Source organism: Notothenia rossii (genome assembly GCF_949606895.1).
Source record: "Notothenia rossii genome assembly, chromosome: 5".
In the NCBI taxonomy this organism is placed as follows: Eukaryota; Metazoa; Chordata; class Actinopteri; order Perciformes; family Nototheniidae; genus Notothenia; species Notothenia rossii.
The window spans coordinates 75,584,227-75,601,767 of NC_136903.1; the positions used below are offsets into that span (position 1 = coordinate 75,584,227).

Consider the following 17,541-nt stretch of genomic DNA (forward strand, 5'->3'; position numbering starts at 1 on the left):
AAATATTGTATTGTGTACATATACATGTAGTATGTCTGCTAGTTTGCCGTTTTGCTCTACCTCGCTCCTTTTGGCACATTAACTAACTAATTAACTAACTAAGTTAGTTAATCAGGAGAATGGTGTCAAAACACAAACAACTGAAAAATTCATAACATTTCTTCAAAGTGGTCAGAAACTGGACAAAGTAACTTGAAATTGCAGTATTGGAAAATAGAGATAACTTTGAAATATAAATAGTTTGCCAATAGTTCACAGTGATGATGAAAGTGTTGATTTTCTGAGCCGATTGGAGTGAATAGAAACCAATGTCTGCCCGACAGGAAACATTTATATATAGATCTATGGCATTCTTTGGAAACATTGTTCCAACCATTAAGCATTACATATTTAAAAGCCGTTGAACCATCTTCCTTCCACGCATCCTTTTCTATCTGAGTAAAAAAGCAACATAGAAAGCAATAGGGGAATTTTTCATGCATATCTGTACATCATGTCTTCCAAATGGAAACACAAATAAACCAGACCACCCAGAGGACAACCTGTGAAGTCGGAGGCTGCTGGTCATCTCTGGGTCACTCATGTTTTTCCGATGAAGAATCAACTGTACCCAAAGTTCAACTGTGTTCCAGTCACAAAGATAAAAGCAATAAGATCCTTTTTTAACTCTTATGTTTTTATCTTTTAACAGGCGCTGGGGAATCTGGGAAGAGCACCATTGTAAAGCAGATGAAGTAAGTTATACAAATACATTACATTGCATTTAGCTGACGCTTTTATCCAAAGCGACTTACAATAAGTGCGTTCAACCAACAAAGTACAAACTTGAAGAAAACAGAATCATATACGTACATCAGGTTTCATAGAGCTAAAACATTTCAAGTGCTACTCAACTGGCTTTAGATAAGCCAGTCCTTTATTAGTATAGAAGTGCTTTGTTAATAGTTATATCGCTTTATCTTTATCTTGCTATGTTTTTAGTAATTGGCCTTTTAGTCTTAACCCAAAAATGTATTTTGGATGTTGTTGTTGTTATTTCCTTGTCAGATGTAAGGAAATGTTAATGATAATTCCAGATTTGTGTTTGGCTAACTGGCTCATCGAGTCTCTGCTCACAGTAAAAGTTGTTAAAGCTTACAGATCTTACCTTCTGCCTTTGGCTCAGGCACTGAGCATATTAAATGTAGAAGTTAAAGCGCAGAAGTGTATAATAAAATGAACGTTCTCCGAGATATAGACAACCTTGTGATTTGGTATTTTACTGCTCAAAGCGCAATTTGAAAGTGTGTAGATTGTAGAACCAATCTGAACACTAACTAACACACACAAATATGCATCCACGGGAACCTCAATTGCTTAATTATTAACATTCCTCTGGGCTATTCAGGCATTGAATCCATCTTTTATGAGCTTGGAGCAGTTTCAGTCTGTCGCTTTGAAGCCTGGTTATTAACACGTTCAGATAAATCAACCCGCATGACAGAAACATTTGCACATTATGTAACATTACACATTGATCAGCTTGCATATACTTGACATTACAGGAGAGAACGTTAGGAACACAACCTTTTCATAAAACACATACAAAATGTGGTGACTGTTCAATAAATTACTATTGTTAATTATCAGTTGCATCAACACACCTAAAGTCAATATGCGCTTTTACTTTATAATGATGTGGGCTGGTCTCAGTAAGCTCTCTCTGCTCACAGAGCCTTTGTTCCCTCACATTCGGAGTTATACTATTGCAAGAGGTTAAATCCGGATACTGCATCAGCCCAATGCTGCAGAGCTGAGGCAGTTCCACTGTGTGTTAACCGCACTGCTGCACGTCATCCTATACACCGACATGGTAACTGTGAGACGTACAGTTTATGCATCTTGTTAAATGAGGTAGCGGTTGAAAGGATACAAATAAAACTGCTTTCAGGTGCCTTTTGACAGCCAAATGGTCTGTTTAACGAACTGATTTATATATTATGAAATGTTACTGGAATATAGATAATTATGACTGTACTGATTTAATTAATTCAAATGGAGAAACAATGGCTACCCACCAGTCATCATAATAATTTTCGTTCTAGAGAGATCAAATGACTACATGATTTAGAATAGTGCCGCCCATACTGATGAACCCACAGGGAACCATAACCCGACACTGCATTATCCCTAGCTTAGCTGCACATTTCCGTACGATTTATTTATTCATTTATTTAACAGGGACAGTGCACATTAATGAACATGTCTGTAAAAGTGCCAGAGTTAGCTATCTTTCATCTGTAGTCCCTGGACATATTTTGTAATTCATCCTTAAGACAACTGAATCACACATGACTGTTAAAAAAAGAAGAAGCTGCATATAATTAACTTTTAAATGTAAGTTTTATTTTGTTTTTTTGACAGGATCATCCATGAAGATGGGTACTCAGAAGATGAGTGCAAGCAGTACCGAGCAGTGGTTTACAGTAATACCATCCAGTCTATTATGGCCATTGTTAAAGCCATGGCTTGTCTCAAGATTGACTACAGCAGTAATGGCAGAGTGGTAAGACACACAAGCACATAAACATTGAAAGCACTATGTATTTATGTAGCACATTTATCAAACTGTTAGAGAAACACAAGGAATCAGAAACACAGACACAACCTGCACACATGGACACATGAAGACACACTATTGGCATCAACAGAGATGCGGTCCGCTGCACCCTCTGAACACCAATCAGCCTGTGATCAAGCTGTCAGTGAGGTAACAGTGGCCAAACTCATTCCTGTGGAGGAGTGTGTCACTGAGATGTTTGCAGTGAAGCCAGCGCTTTAACTGAAGCTGCAATAGAAGAATAGAGGACCCTGCTGTGTTCATTAAAGCAGGATAGACTTTTCTTTCTTCCTCTGAATGATCTGTCAAATGTCCTGAGTGTAGCTGAGTGATAATACTCGCAGACTCCCACACATGGCAATTAGTGTGCTAGCCTGCCCATACTTGCACACTGCAGCACTATAGAAGTACACATGCAGAGATTGTGTATACATTTACACATGCATACGTGCACACATTATTCCCGCTGTTTAGTTTGGTTGGTGGAGGAGAAAGAGTTTCACAACACATTGGATTCCCGGAAATAAATCATTTTGAATCCAAAAGCTGAATTTATACAGCTGCTCTTTCATTCAGCAGTAGTAATCACTGCAACAGAAAACTTCTTCAAATAAACCAATTTAAAACAACTATTTGCTCATTTCAAACCTTGGAATACAGACACAAAACTTGATAACCCAAATAGTTGTATCTTCCTCAGAATAAAGAATAGTAAGTGGTGATTGATGTTCACCAAGAGAAGGTAAATAAACATTATTCAACTGAAGAAAATACATTACAAATATATAAAACATGGTATGAAAGGAGCAGAGATGTATTGGCTGCCTGGAAGGGACGCTGGAAAAAGATAAAGAATGAATCTCTCTCCCAATGTGACAAATACCCACAAAGGGGGAAATGTGTTCTTCAGTTTGAATCATTCATTTATATTTTGATTCTACATACATATTTAGAATCTTGAAGCCTGATAATGAACAGTGAATAATGATTGCTCGTTGTTAATAAAGCTTGGAGAAGATATTTTATTTCATGCCAACATGATGAGGGAGAATTGAGAGCAGCAAGCATGATGACTAACAGAAAATCAAACCACCATGCTGTTACTTTGAGTCGCCAACATATCATATCTGGCTCCGGTTTGTCATAGGTTTCAATTTCACCATCACATTATATTGCTACTATCATATCCTTTGCTTCCTTGGCCCTAGTTCAGAGACCTGGCCCTCCATGACTACACATGATTCATTTGGCATTATGTGTCCAAAGATGAGGCTGTGGATAATTCTTGAGAGGCTGTATTTGTTTTGCCATCTTTTACTTAGTCTTAGTTTCTTCTAATAAGAAAACAAAATCTATATAAATTATTCACTTATTCATCATAGTTTTTGTTTCCATATTTTCAGAAATTTTAATTTTTTTAAAGGTCTGTTTTAAAAATCATATCCACTAGTGCTCACTAATTGCATCTTCACAATACTTCAAAACAATAATATTACCACATTAGAAAGACTTTATAATGATTTATAAGTTCAAGAATCACAATAACTTATAATTGCTGTTGACTCACTGAAATTATTTTCAAGAATCAGTGTCAAAACCATTATAATCTTTTGCAATGCAATGTTATCATTGTTATAATTCATTAACGTGATCAGCAGTTACTTGGGCATGTGAGTGTTGCATTGAGATTGACTTATCAACATATCCTTCCATTAATGATTATTATTGTTTCAATAAAAAGACCTATCCGAACAGCGGATAAAGCTGATGGAACAGACTCCATGTACGTTTTGGCAGTGATGCTCTAAATGCTTTCCTTATGTCCCGCTGCAGGACGATGCCCAGCAGCTGTTCTCGCTGTCTGCCGCTGCTGAAGAACAGGGCATCTTCCCCGAGGATCTGTCCAACGTGATGCGCCGATTGTGGGGGGACAGCGGCATTCAGAGCTGCTTCAAGCGGTCGCGAGAGTACCAACTCAACGACTCTGCAGCATAGTGAGTCTGACTTCATGTGCATTTATGCTTTCATGGTGCCCCCAGGACACTTTTATACCATAACTTGTAAAATCCAGCTGACATTTTTAATGTTGCCCGTCCTCTACTACTTGTGCATTAATCATTACGCAAACATGCTCTTGCATACACCGCTATAAATGTAAATGTGGCCAAGAAACCACACAGCGACCTGTCAAATGTGCTTTTCTCATCCTGCATACTTATTGACTTGTATATCTAAATAAAAAAAGGTTTTGCGTCTGAAACACTATAGTTAATGTTATTTTAGCATAGTAAAGAACAGCTCAAAAAGTATAACAAAGGTTTGTATTAGGTTCATGATGGAGCTAATTTAATTTGATGAAAACAAAAGGCTGTTTTAATATTTCCGCTCTTAGAGATTGTGTCCTCCTGGTGTCCTTTCGTCCTCGCTCATAAGCAGTTACCGTTTTTAACTTCTCTGGGGAGCAATAGAGAATGAAAATCAATAGCTTCCATCCAATGGTTATGTCTATCTCTCTGGGTTTTATTCTTTAATATTGTAACCTAATGAGCAGAGAACACAATTGACTTGAGGAATAAAACGATTTGATTGGCTTCCATTAGCCTCGGAGTAAAGAATGGCAACAATAATAATACCCTTCAGTGACTTGTGTCTTTTTAGAAGAAGCTGTTTTATGTTTTGGCAGTGCTATAAAAGTAAAATACTAAATGTATATGTTTAATTATTTGCTAGCTTTTAATTAATTTCAATAAGTCTGCCAGGTCGGCTCATTAATTATTTTGATACGGTTCCATGACACACAGACTCTTTGTGTCTGTGAGGAGTAGAGCGGCTGCTGAAGCTCCCAGCTGGCCTTATATGATGATGCAATGTTTGTAAGTGGATCGGGTTTTGACTAGCAAGAACCAAAACAGAGTAAAATTAAAATAAATAAATCCAGTTAGATAGAAGATATGAAAAACAAAGCACTTATCTTTTTTTTCTTCCACTGTGTGAAATTAAACGGCCATCTTTGAGTAGCAAAGATCATGTGTAATTTTCTTTTCAACATTTGCATAATTTCTCCTGAGCACCCCAACATAATCATCTTCAAAGATTGAAGCCAATTTTGTATTTAATCAAATCACAATAGGAACAAATAACAATCATTTTGTTCACTAATATTATACATCAAATTAACTTTATTGGAGCAAATTAGTAGGAAAATGCATGTTGCCACTCGTCAGCTAAGAATAACACTGGCCTCGCATTATTTATTATTAAGTTCTGGTCAAACTGTGTTACAGGTTGTCCCTTTTTAAGAGTGTATTTCTGTGGTAAGCCCCCGTCACTGCCACCAGGGTCTGTGTAGAGTCCCAACACATAGCCATAGCCACTGTGCAATGAATGCTGCCCTTTACAAAGGGGTCCCCTAAGGACAGCAGCTCCATGGTTTTCAAGTTTGCCACATTTACTAAAAGGGTAATTATAATATTTATTTTACAACAGATAAAATAATAATTTGTTTTATTTCACCTAATTTATCTTAAAGCCTGTTTGGAGCTGCAGTTCTAGGAGTAAACCAACCAACGTATGGTCTCTAACCTTCATAATGAATTTGGCCATAATTACATTGTTACAAAACCTTTGAGATCCCTTAAAAGGCCCTTCAAACGACCTAATGATTAGACTGTTCATGTCAAGTTAAGTGGAATAGTAATGCATCAGAACATGCCTCGTATCTACTAGAATCCAACTGTTCAGGAAAATGTAGTAAATATATTTGAGGTTAAAGTGTCACAAGTGAGTGAGTGTGTGTGTGTTTGCAAATCATGTTGATATATCTCTGCCTCTCCCTTAGTTACCTGAACGATCTGGAGAGGATAGCTAAAGCAGATTACATCCCCACCCAGCAGGATGTGCTGCGAACTCGCGTAAAGACAACAGGCATTGTGGAGACGCACTTCACTTTCAAGGAGCTGCACTTCAAGTAAGGCCATAGAGCACTGACTTTATATCAATGTTATATCACTTTGCATAAATTATACTGCAATCTCCACTCCAACCCTGTGTCCCTTTAATCGAAACAGGAGATTTAGCCATTTGCAGCCAATGTGAGAGCCTAGGGAACTTAGAAGCTCAGCTTTATTTTACATTAAGGTGCCTCTGTGGTATTATAACCCTGTCGGTGTTCACTCATTCCCAATGCTTGCTTGCAACTTAATGTGGCTGTCAGTCTGTCTTATCACCGCACATGAAACATGACCAACTGAATAAAATATAACTGACCCTGGTGCTATTTTAGGAGAGCAGCTAGGCAAAACCCTAGCTAGGATATAATCATGCTTTTTTATTTATTAAATGTGGTCCTTCCTCCTCAGTGTAAAAAGTGACATTACCATAGCAGCCTCCTCCACAGCTGCTCTAAACAAATTGCTCGACTTTAGGCCGTTCTCAACATTAATAGCATTAAAGGGCAACTGACCCTCCTGGCATGAAATGTGCTACTCAGCTACTTAGAAGCCAAACTATACCAGAATCTGAAAGCTTAATTATCGTGATTGCACTGAAAGCTGAGTTGATAAAAAAGATGCTTCCTACAGTGCTTTTACTCAATAAAACCTTTCGAGCAAAGTGCTAACATGTGATTGTGTACAGTGCTGCAGGTCTTACATAAAATATGCTCTCTGGCTCAGCCTGAGCACTCGTGTGCATATTAGTAATGGATGTATAGATGTACATCCTAATAGTGGATGTGCCAGAGATACAGTCAGTGTTTTAACATGTTATAACAGGACCTCTCCCAAAGCACATACTTCCTGATGTACTGTATACAGTAGGTGAAAGTACAAACTATTTCATATAAAGGGCACATATCTTATTTGCTTTGTTTGGGGACTTGATCTGTATTAAATACCAAGACCTTGATAAGCAACTTAACAGATCTGGATGATACAAAAATAAAAAGAGCACTCGGCTCTGCTGTGACCTGTTTCCAGATAAACTCTCTGATATTTGCCTTCTGTCACAGCCTCAATATTTGGCCTGAATAATACATGGAGGCAATCGATAAGAAGAAAGTCAAGTTTTTGTAATTATGTCCTGTTTGCCATAACAAGTACTAACGGACCATATTTACAGAGACTTATGCAGATATGTTTTTATATTGACTCAATTTAGACCTTAACACCACATATTTGCCTCTGTATCATCTAACTGAATAAAGAGGCCTGTCTGCCTCTCGTAGCATTGAAGCCTGTTGTCTGTTTTCAGATATTGGACCGTATTCTCTCTACCTCCTCCTGAGGCTTTTGTTCTCAAAATAGCCTCATGAAGACTTAATGTACATCCAGGGATGAAATGTCACTCTTTCTTTTTCCTTTCTTGTTAGCCGTCATCCTTCCTAAAACTGTCTTCTTCAATACCTCGTTCTCTATCACTTTCACCTTACTGTCTTTCAGTGTGACCTACTTCCTCCACACTCAATGCATCTCCTCCGCTTGATCCCCTTTGCAGAATGTTTGATGTGGGAGGACAACGCTCGGAGAGGAAGAAATGGATCCATTGTTTTGAAGGAGTCACAGCCATCATTTTTTGTGTTGCACTCAGCGCTTATGACCTGGTGCTGGCTGAGGATGAGGAGATGGTAAGGAAACATTATTCTCATCTGCTTTGTGATATGACTCCTATTCTATCTTTATATTGCAGTATCAGGTAGTTTATTTTCTAAGGCATTACAAGGCAAATAAAATGATCCATCCATCCTCTATTGAAAGCTTAATAACAGTAATCTCCAGATGGTGAAATTATTATCCATTTACAGTTGAACCAATGAAGTGTATTTATGTTAAAAGGCTAAGTGGCTTGAACCATTGACCCCAATTTCTGGAGCTGATTATGAATTAAAAGAAAGTGCTCCAGAGAGACTTGGCCTAAAGATGCACTGAGGAACATCCTGTGCTATGCTCATTTCTCACATTTTAAATATCAAACAGCAGTGTCCCCTGGTGGCAGCTCTGATGTGTTGTTGTGCTTCAGTGGAGGCCGCAATCTTTGACTTCCGTTACTTCTCTCTAGAACCGAATGCATGAGAGCATGAAGCTGTTTGACTCCATCTGCAACAACAAGTGGTTCACCGAGACCTCCATCATCCTCTTCCTCAACAAGAAGGATCTCTTTGAGGAAAAGATTCCTCGCAGCCCCCTAAACATCTGCTTCCCAGAATACACAGGTACAGAGTTGGATTAATAACAAATAAAATCACAAGAACATGTAAGCTTTCATGCTATTATTAAATCATCTCATGTGTCCAAACTGTTGTTCCCCAGGAGCCAACAAGTTTGATGAAGCAGCCAGTTACATTCAGACCAAGTTTGAGGACCTGAACAAGAAAAGGGACACCAAGGAGATCTACACCCACTTCACCTGTGCCACCGACACCAAGAACGTGCAGTTTGTCTTTGACGCCGTCACTGACGTCATCATTAAGAACAACCTGAAAGACTGTGGTCTTTTCTAAAGGTAGGCTAGAGGGATGATGAAATATGAAATGTTTTCTGACATATTCATGTGGCCTTAAAGGTCCCATGACATGGCCATTTCTACTGATCATAATTCCATTGTTGAGGTCTACTTGAATAGATTTACATTGTTCAATATTCCAAAATCACATTTGTTTCTCATACAGCATCTCTGTATAGTATGTGTATTCACTCTCTGTCCTAAACGGCTTGTTGGAGCTCCTGCCCGCGGAACTCAGCCTGAGCACACACACTCATAGCCGTGTGTGTGTGTGTGTGTGTGTGTGTGTGTGTGTGTGTGTGTGTGTGTGTGTGTGTGTGTGTGTGTGTGTGTGTGTGTGTGTGTGTGTGTGTGTGTGTGTGTGTGTGTGTGTGTGTGTGTGTGTGTGTGTGTGTGTGTGTGTGTGTGTGTGTGTGTGTGTGTGTGTGTGTGTGTGTGTGTGTGTGTGTGTGTGTGTGTGTGTGTGTGTGTGTGTGTGTGTGTGTGTGTGTGTGTGTGTGTGTGTGTGTGTGTGTGTGTGTGTGTGTGTGTGTGTCCAAATGGACCAATCCGCTGTTACGTCACTATGACCAGGAAGAGTCTGAGGGTTTGTGACTCTGCAGACCGTTTACATGCATAAAAAGCTTCATAACACACAAGGGGACGGGTAATAACCAGAGAAACATGTCATGGGACCTTTAAGGTTCAATCAGTCGATAAATTGATCAGACAGAAAATAACTGGCAACAATTTGATTGATTGACGACTCACTAATTGACTTGCATTGGTCTATGGCACAAGCCTTCTGGCTCTATTTTCCCAATTGGGAATATATGTAGATTTTCTTACTTTGTCATAATGGTAATCTATGTGTCTTTGTCATTTTAATTAAGCGCAATTAAGCATTGATTTGCTAATTAACATCATCCATGTCTGTGTGATTTACTGTAGTTGATGAGAAGCAGTTTAAACATGATACATTAGTAGACATTAATACAAATCATTGCTCTTTGAATGTATTTATCTAAAGGTGCTTTTTCTTGTCGTCTTTCTGTTCCTTCAGGAGAATGCCTGACTGACGCACCCAGACTGCATGAGACTGCAACAGCCATGTGATGATACTGCTTTTCATAATGAAAACCATAAGAGACTTGACTCTTAGAGCACATACTTTAAAGAACTTCAACAATCACAGATTTACAACCATCCCATTCTCTGTTTATTGTGTTGATTTAAAAAATCTATATATATTTCTTATGGCTCTTGATTAGGGTTCTCATACTGTCCATACTGAGTACCTGTAAATAGATATACAGTATGACCAAGCCCCCTTTTATTGTTTTTTAAATTGAATTTGTAAAATGATTTTATCCCACTGGCTTAAGTGGAAACACATGTTAGAAGAGAGAAACTTATCATAATATTAACCAATCTTTCCCTTCATAATACATAGTAAATGAAAATAGAGCAATATTAAAGTATTTTACATCCTTAGTAAGACTTTCAGGAGTAGTTTAAGGATGACTTTTAGTCTGCAGTTATCTGATGTGAAGAGTCTCATTTGTTTTGTATTCAGACCTCTTTGAGTTGTTAGGGGTTTCATTTTAATCCTTATTTGCTTTTGAAGTTTAATAAGAAGTAACAACATAACAAAATAATATTTTATAAAAAATGAAATTACTTATTATGTTAACTAATGTTGGCATTTGATGAACCCTCTTATTTTTTTTGAAGAAAACAAACAAGCATGGAGAATAAACATGGATGAAGGGAAATGCTTTTGTACAATGTTTACACAGAATCCACCGTTGTACTTTAGTGCATTGTTCTGCATGACCGTCCATAGATTAGCGTGTATCTTCCACAACTGAATAACATTCCTGAGTAACTTCTACAAAGAAACAAAACATAAATGGTTTTGTGTCACTTTTAAGATATCTACAATATGTTTAAGTGGTAATGTCTATTCCTAACATGGATGTTCTGTTTTTTCTGTTCCATGTTAAGTTTGTATTTACATATGTTTGTGCCTTGATATCTGTTTACACATGTTATTTAGAGACATACTATCTCCATAGTGTGAATTAGGGCTATTTCTATTCCACTGTATTTCGCATTACACATGATTTAAGATGCACCACAACAAAGAGACACATGGATGATAGTCTTTCAATAATATTAAGAAAAGAGTCATTCAATTGTTTTATGTAAATAAAAGTTTGCTCACTTGATCTTTTATTTTCAATGTGATGGCTCAAAAGAAAATGCACTTAACACACATTAATCCCCATGAATGGACCTAAACTCTACTGAAATGCAAATTAAAAAAATAATACAAAAGGGACTTTAGATTGACTGAAGAATCCAGTCATTTAATATATGATTCTGAAATGGGCCATTACACACACTAAGCTGTTTTACTTAAGTATACCTTGATACCAATACTTTTGTACTTTAACTCAAGTAAGTGTTTAAATGTATCAGTCATTTTACTTTAGTGAAAAATCTCATTACTTTTTCAACCTCTGTATGTAAGAGGTGGGTGCACTTGCATTGCAGTAAAGGATTTAGGTTTAATTTGTCACAGCTTTCTCATAATAAACCCCAGAGATACATTTTCTTTGAAGTAAATATGCTATAATTTGGTCATTAGTGGCTGTACATTTACTGAAGTACTTTAAGTATTATTCTAAGGGCTGGAGAACTGGTTCTTTTAAAATTCAGATTGTACATAAACATGAGCTCATGATACATTTGAGAGGTTTCTGGAAACACCAGCAGTTGTTCATCTGGTTACAAAAGACCCAAAGAAGAGAAATTATACATTAACATTTAACGAAAAAGGTTTAGAAAAGCTGCATAGAACTGTCTTTAGCATACTTTTTCTTGTATTATTTTCTGTTTTTAAATCATCTCACAGCTTCTCCGATCTGGCTGATACATACCCCTATTGGTTTGTAACCACTCGACTAAACTACTTAGCAGTATGCCTTTGTAAAGCAGTTAAAACCCAACCTCAGTTAAACTTGGATGCAATCTAAACAATCTAACAATGTCATACTCTTGTGCTTGAGAGTCCTGAGCAGATCCATCACAACTGGGGCTGAATTAAGGTGTTATAAACGTCTTAGGTGAGGTGAGGAGTTCAGTCATCAATGGGTTGCTTATCTGCAAATTAAATGAGAACATCAATCGAGCTGTGTTTGCATTTCTAAACACCCGTTAAGGAAAGAATTGGGAAAGGACCGTAGGCTATGCATTCCTCAGATTGTTATAAAGGGTGTGAAAAGGTATATATTATAACATCCACAAGGTGGCGTCATGTAGATTTGAGACATTTGCAGACATAAGAGGCGCTTAAACACAGCAGTTCACACCATTTACTAGTGACTTTGTATACTCTGCATTCATCTCACCAACACATTAGGTGTTAGTCTACCACAACCTTGTTCAACTAAAGTGTATAATATGCACTATATAACATATTCATTATCAGTGATGTAGAAAATGCAACAGATGTTCGTCCAATAGAAAAAAAGTTCAAAAGGTCCTGCGATTGATCAATATATTTATGTTCAATGAAAATGTCCTAATAATCAAACTCCGGATCGTTCACACTTCAGTACAACACTTTACAGTAGGAACCTTTTGCTCACACAGGGAGGGATCTAGTTTCAGCAGACAAGCTATTGGCTGATTTGGTAATGCCCTGCACTGATTGGCTGCTGGGAAAACCTCAGCATCGTCAAAACCCCCTGACAGACCTTCATATGGACCAGAGGCGTAATACAGCCCACAGACACTCTGGCTCTATTCAACTGTGAATCTCTGCAGCCGTGGATTGTGCTGGGATTCATTTAAATGCTTAGGTGAGTGGTTAATACTAATTATTTACTATATCTGTCTTAGTAGTGAAACACTTTCAAAGCCCATCTCATATCTAATGTATCATGTTTTTGTTGCAGAAACAACGGGATTCTGAACTTCACTACAGGAATTAACTTTAAAAGATATGGTAAGTCTTTTTCCACGTGCGTTTATATATTTCAATCGTTTTCTAGATGCATTGCAGTGGCTTGTAATTGCAAAGGTCTTTGCTTAGGACCCTTGGCAGAAACACTTTGTAAAGTATTTTCAGTTTAAGTGAGTGCACATGTTTCTGCTGATTCTTAAAGTTTTCCCTCTACTGGCTGTTCTTTTTTGGGAAGCTTGAGTGTTTAATCCCCCAAGTCACAGTTAATGCAAACCTAACTGTCCTTGCCAATTGTGTACAACTTGGTGAATCACTTCTCGTTGTGTGAAGGCAGTCAAGGAGAGCAGGGCATTTTAAGAGGTGCAGACTGACCACTGAGTCCCACTGAGGATGTCTCTTGTATCTCAGATAAGTCTCCCCCGGGGGCCAAATGGTTCATCACCCACAGCTGTGACAACATCATGGCATTGTGTTGTCCGTGCATCTCCAAGCCAAACAATGGCATGCCAGGGAGGTTCAACTAAAAACTAAATATCATAATAGAAACCCAAAAACTAAATGTATTACAGCAAATTATTTTACTTTGGAACTTTTTTGGAGTCTACTCTGATTCACAGGAAAGTTTGGTAAAACTGTATTTTTGGTTTGATGATTGTACAGATCATGGTACAAATTGTTTTTTAGTTTATCTGAAGGCTGGAGGATGATATCATAATTAATGAACGACGATTGTGTAATTCCAAAATGTGGTTGCCATTTCCTGCTTTATTAATACACTCCAGTCAACATCCTGTGAGTAAGGGGAATCCAGAGAGGATATGTGCCTCGGCACTCCTCCACGATTCAGCTCTACTCTGTTCAAACGTCCCTTCTCGTTTAAAGTTGCAGTAAGACTTTTCCCAGTACAACACGTGCATTATTGTCCACAAAGCCACAACTTTTCATTTTCTGGGATCATACTGCAAGGGATAGTGTCCATAAAGCTGCTCTGAGGTTTTTCAGGAATGCTTCACTTGTTATATGGTCGTAGAGCACAGTGATCTCAGCTGGTAAAAATCTTATTGGCCCAGTTCTGAAAATAACAGAGGGAATTGTGTCTCAGCTAAGCCAGCCTAACTGCTCTGTAGACTCTTGCAAACGACACCCAAAGCTTTGTTTGGTTTTAAGTGTTGCTTTTAAATATACTTTGCCAATTTTTCCATCACCACTAACTCTTTGTGTCTTTTTATTGTGTAGCTGTGTTTAGGAGAGACTCCTGACTGCCTTCGGGACCAAATGCAGTGCATGATGAGATCCCTGCAGGACCTGAAGCAGATAAGCAAGCCGAGGCCACTGAGTGAACCGTGTGCTCGCTCCTTTGCTGTGACTCGGCTCTGCAAACAGAGGGCGCAGCAAGAGAGACTCGCTCGTCTGCGTGTCTCTGACTCCAGTGAAGCCAGCACATATGACTCTGCCTGCTGCCTGGCCAGCCCCCTGGAAGAAGACGAAGAGCATCAGGAGCATGAGCGATTGACACAAGGCTCCCCGAGCAGTGAGAAGAGTCTGGACGTTGACTCTGGATACTCTGAGGCTTCTTGGCAGGATGAAGGTGTGGTGCTGAGGAGAACCAGGAATGTGAGAGTCTCCTCTTCTGCCTGCCTCCGCACAAACAGAGGAGCTTCTGGAAGAATCCGGCCCAAATCGACCTCTGACGCCTGCCTGGAGCGCTGGACCGCATTTGAAGCCAGCAACCCAGAGGACTGGACGACCTCGCTGCTGAGCCGCAGCAGGAACAGACAGCCTCTGGTTCTGGGGGACAACAGCTTTGCTGACCTGATAAAGAACTGGATGGACCTACCAGAGTGTCCTGAGCCAGCAGAACTAAAGCCCCATGTGGGGCGGCGCATGGCCAAAGACATTTTGATCAACATGCGGCGCAGACTAGCAGGGATGTCTAAAAATGTTGAGGTGAGGCAGAGGACAGCAGACTTGATGAGGGTCAGCAGGGCTGCGGAGGACCCAAAGCGGATGTCCTGTCCTGTGGGGCTCCAGGCGCTCAAACCTTTCTTTCACCAGTCCCACACAGGCCTACACCAACCAGACACTGACTTCCACCATTTCACTGCTCTCATGAAGACAGGCAGCCGACAACCCATTATATGCAATGACATTATCGGATATATTTAAGTGAGGCTCCAGCCTGACCGTTCAAATGAATTGTGAAAAGATGGTTCTATTTTTATATTTGATTTTGCCCACAATGTTGATACATCTGTAATAAAGGTATTTTGTATTTAATGAAAATGTGTTCTCTTACTTCCTGAGTATGAGCTGCCATACTGTAAACATTTTAACAGTTTCACAAATTGTGACATCTTTCAAGCTTCTTACAGTCATCTTCATTTAAATGTTGTGTTACAGTGGGAAAGTTGTCTGTCGTTAAGCTCAATTTTACAGTCTTTCGAGACTGAGTGGTTGGGAGTAAAATCGCCCACAAGCCAAGTAAATATAGTATCAGCATCTTAGCTCAATCAACTCTAACAGTAAAGGCCTTAAAGCTTTAAAAACGAAGCAATTTCAACAGGATCTTTTTTTTTCTCGTTAAAATGTGACGTTGAGTGTGTGATGTGGTCACCATAGAAAAGTATGTTCGTGACTAATTAAAAAGACGGTAAGGGAACTGAAGTCTTTTAGTGAAGTACACAGCACCACATGGTTCCTCATAGACATATTTATTGAATTATATTATTTAAATGACAAACAGCATCCCGAATCACAGCCCCAATTAAACACTGAATAAATAACCCTTTCACAAAGTAGCAGTGATTATTTCAGAGAGGATTCTTCATTACATGATCTAAATACAGAGAGAGTAGAGTAAAAACAACACTATGTTAACATACGGGTGTGAAGTCAGACACATCGTGTGGTTGTTGAAAAGGACAGGTGATGCAGACGAGCCATTTCAGGACAGCTTAGGGCTTTAAGATTCCAGTCAAACCTGAAGTTAAAAAACAGATACCCCGGTAAAATGTCTAGTTACGTTGGAACCAAAATGGCCATTTGTTATGTTTCATAAAAAGAGAATATATATATGTGTGCATTTTTAAGTATTGTTTGGAACATGGCTAGGGGACAACAGATTAGACACAGTGTTATGTTTTACTTTATAAGATTAAAGGTCCATTAACAATTGACGAAAACATGATCACAGTAAGCCAGGGATCAAATCTAAAATATTGTAAAAAGACAGTAAAGGAATGGATAGACAGATGCAGGAAAACATCATTCAGATAGTAATATTTGTAAACAACAGCTAAAGACATGAGGATGTTTTAAACTGATAAGATATCACAGGATTGTTTAGTGTGCTTTCTCACATTGAAGCATTTCCATGTGAAATATGTTTACTATAAAGTTTGAGTGAACTGTGTTGATGGCATCACACGAGCATGTATCTGATGGGAGGGACTGTCTCACACTCTTCGTCCTCAGTGAACGAGGCGGTGAACTCCAGCATCTTCTTGTGTGGAGGGATATCTGTCTTGGTGACCATCCTCACCACGTCAGAAACACTGCAAAAACATTCAGTATATGTTAGCTTAGCCTGGGAGAAAAAAATAACTATATAACATTATTTCTGCATCTCATTCCAACACAAATGAGCATTTTTGGTTTGTGTCTTCTGATCATCAAGGGCCATAAATGTTGTACAATTATTTAATTCTGTTAACATGTATTTATGTATCCAAATCTGGATTAAGCGTGTTCCTATTTGACATAGACTGCCATTATTGTCAATGTTAATCCTACATTCAGAAGTAAGAAGGTGTATTAAGGTGTAAAAATCAACACATATTATTAACATTATAATACTATTTCATCTGTTTTCATACATTTAACATAAAACAATTTAATTGTGATCTGTTTTTAAGGATTTAAATGGTCAGTTGGGACAAAATGTTCGAACACAGGAAGCTTGTAGCAGGGAAACTGCACAGGAAGTCACTCCTGGAGAGGGCATTTTTTACACATGCGGCTAGCGGTCCACATGGCCAGCACTCTGCCCCTCTCCCCTCGCAGCTCTATCTAACCACAACACCGCTCCCCAGAGACATGAACATTTCAAACATAACTTGAACATTCACACAGTCTGTTTCAAGATGAACTCAAAGACCTTACAGCACGATGTAAGCTAAGTATGAACTAAATCAAAAATGTAAACTTGTGTATGATTTGTTGTTGGAGTTACAGGGATTGCGAACATCCCAGAGGCTGAATGTTCTGCTGTGACTCAGTCCTTAATTAGGAACGTTTACGAGTCACCTGATTGGTTTCACACACCCCGGGGCGTATAATGTGCTGCAGCACGGAACAGGCTCAAACAGTGTGGTGTCTCGATGCAGAAAAATAAGAATCACACTCATTTCACTCTTAAACTCTTGTCCTCAACAAACAGAAAAAAACCTGAGGAGGATCGGTCTCACTCGTCAGTGTTCAGTGATGCATGGGG

At 38.7% G+C, this 17,541-nt stretch overlaps 3 protein-coding genes across 4 annotated transcripts in view; 2 read left to right on the forward strand and 1 right to left on the reverse strand.

The window, feature by feature from the left end:
- Positions 1 to 11,307, forward strand: part of LOC307039786 (guanine nucleotide-binding protein G(i) subunit alpha-2-like) — a 29,938-nt gene extending 18,631 nt beyond the window's left edge. For both annotated transcript variants that reach the window (XM_079682181.1, XM_079682180.1), the window contains 8 exons: positions 692 to 734; positions 2,404 to 2,545; positions 4,433 to 4,593; positions 6,438 to 6,566; positions 8,093 to 8,222; positions 8,654 to 8,807; positions 8,905 to 9,097; positions 10,140 to 11,307. In XM_079682181.1, the coding sequence (XP_079538307.1) occupies positions 692 to 734; positions 2,404 to 2,545; positions 4,433 to 4,593; positions 6,438 to 6,566; positions 8,093 to 8,222; positions 8,654 to 8,807; positions 8,905 to 9,095 (950 nt within the window). In that variant the 3' untranslated portion in view covers positions 9,096 to 9,097; positions 10,140 to 11,307. The remainder of the gene's footprint in view (positions 1 to 691; positions 735 to 2,403; positions 2,546 to 4,432; positions 4,594 to 6,437; positions 6,567 to 8,092; positions 8,223 to 8,653; positions 8,808 to 8,904; positions 9,098 to 10,139) is intronic.
- A 1,496-nt stretch (positions 11,308 to 12,803) lies between these two features.
- LOC307039787 (PAK4-inhibitor inka2-like) lies at positions 12,804 to 15,332 on the forward strand. Its single transcript, XM_079682182.1, has 3 exons — positions 12,804 to 12,945; positions 13,042 to 13,091; positions 14,286 to 15,332. The coding sequence occupies exons 2-3, from the start codon at positions 13,089 to 13,091 to the stop codon at positions 15,213 to 15,215; spliced, it is 933 nt and encodes a 310-aa protein (XP_079538308.1). The 5' UTR covers positions 12,804 to 12,945; positions 13,042 to 13,088; the 3' UTR covers positions 15,216 to 15,332.
- Positions 15,333 to 15,744: 412 nt separating this feature from the next.
- uba7 (ubiquitin-like modifier activating enzyme 7) overlaps positions 15,745 to 17,541 on the reverse strand; it is a 31,042-nt gene continuing 29,245 nt past the window's right edge. The window contains exon 24 of the mRNA XM_079682178.1: positions 15,745 to 16,603. Within this exon, the coding sequence (XP_079538304.1) occupies positions 16,471 to 16,603 (133 nt within the window). The 3' untranslated portion in view covers positions 15,745 to 16,470. The remainder of the gene's footprint in view (positions 16,604 to 17,541) is intronic.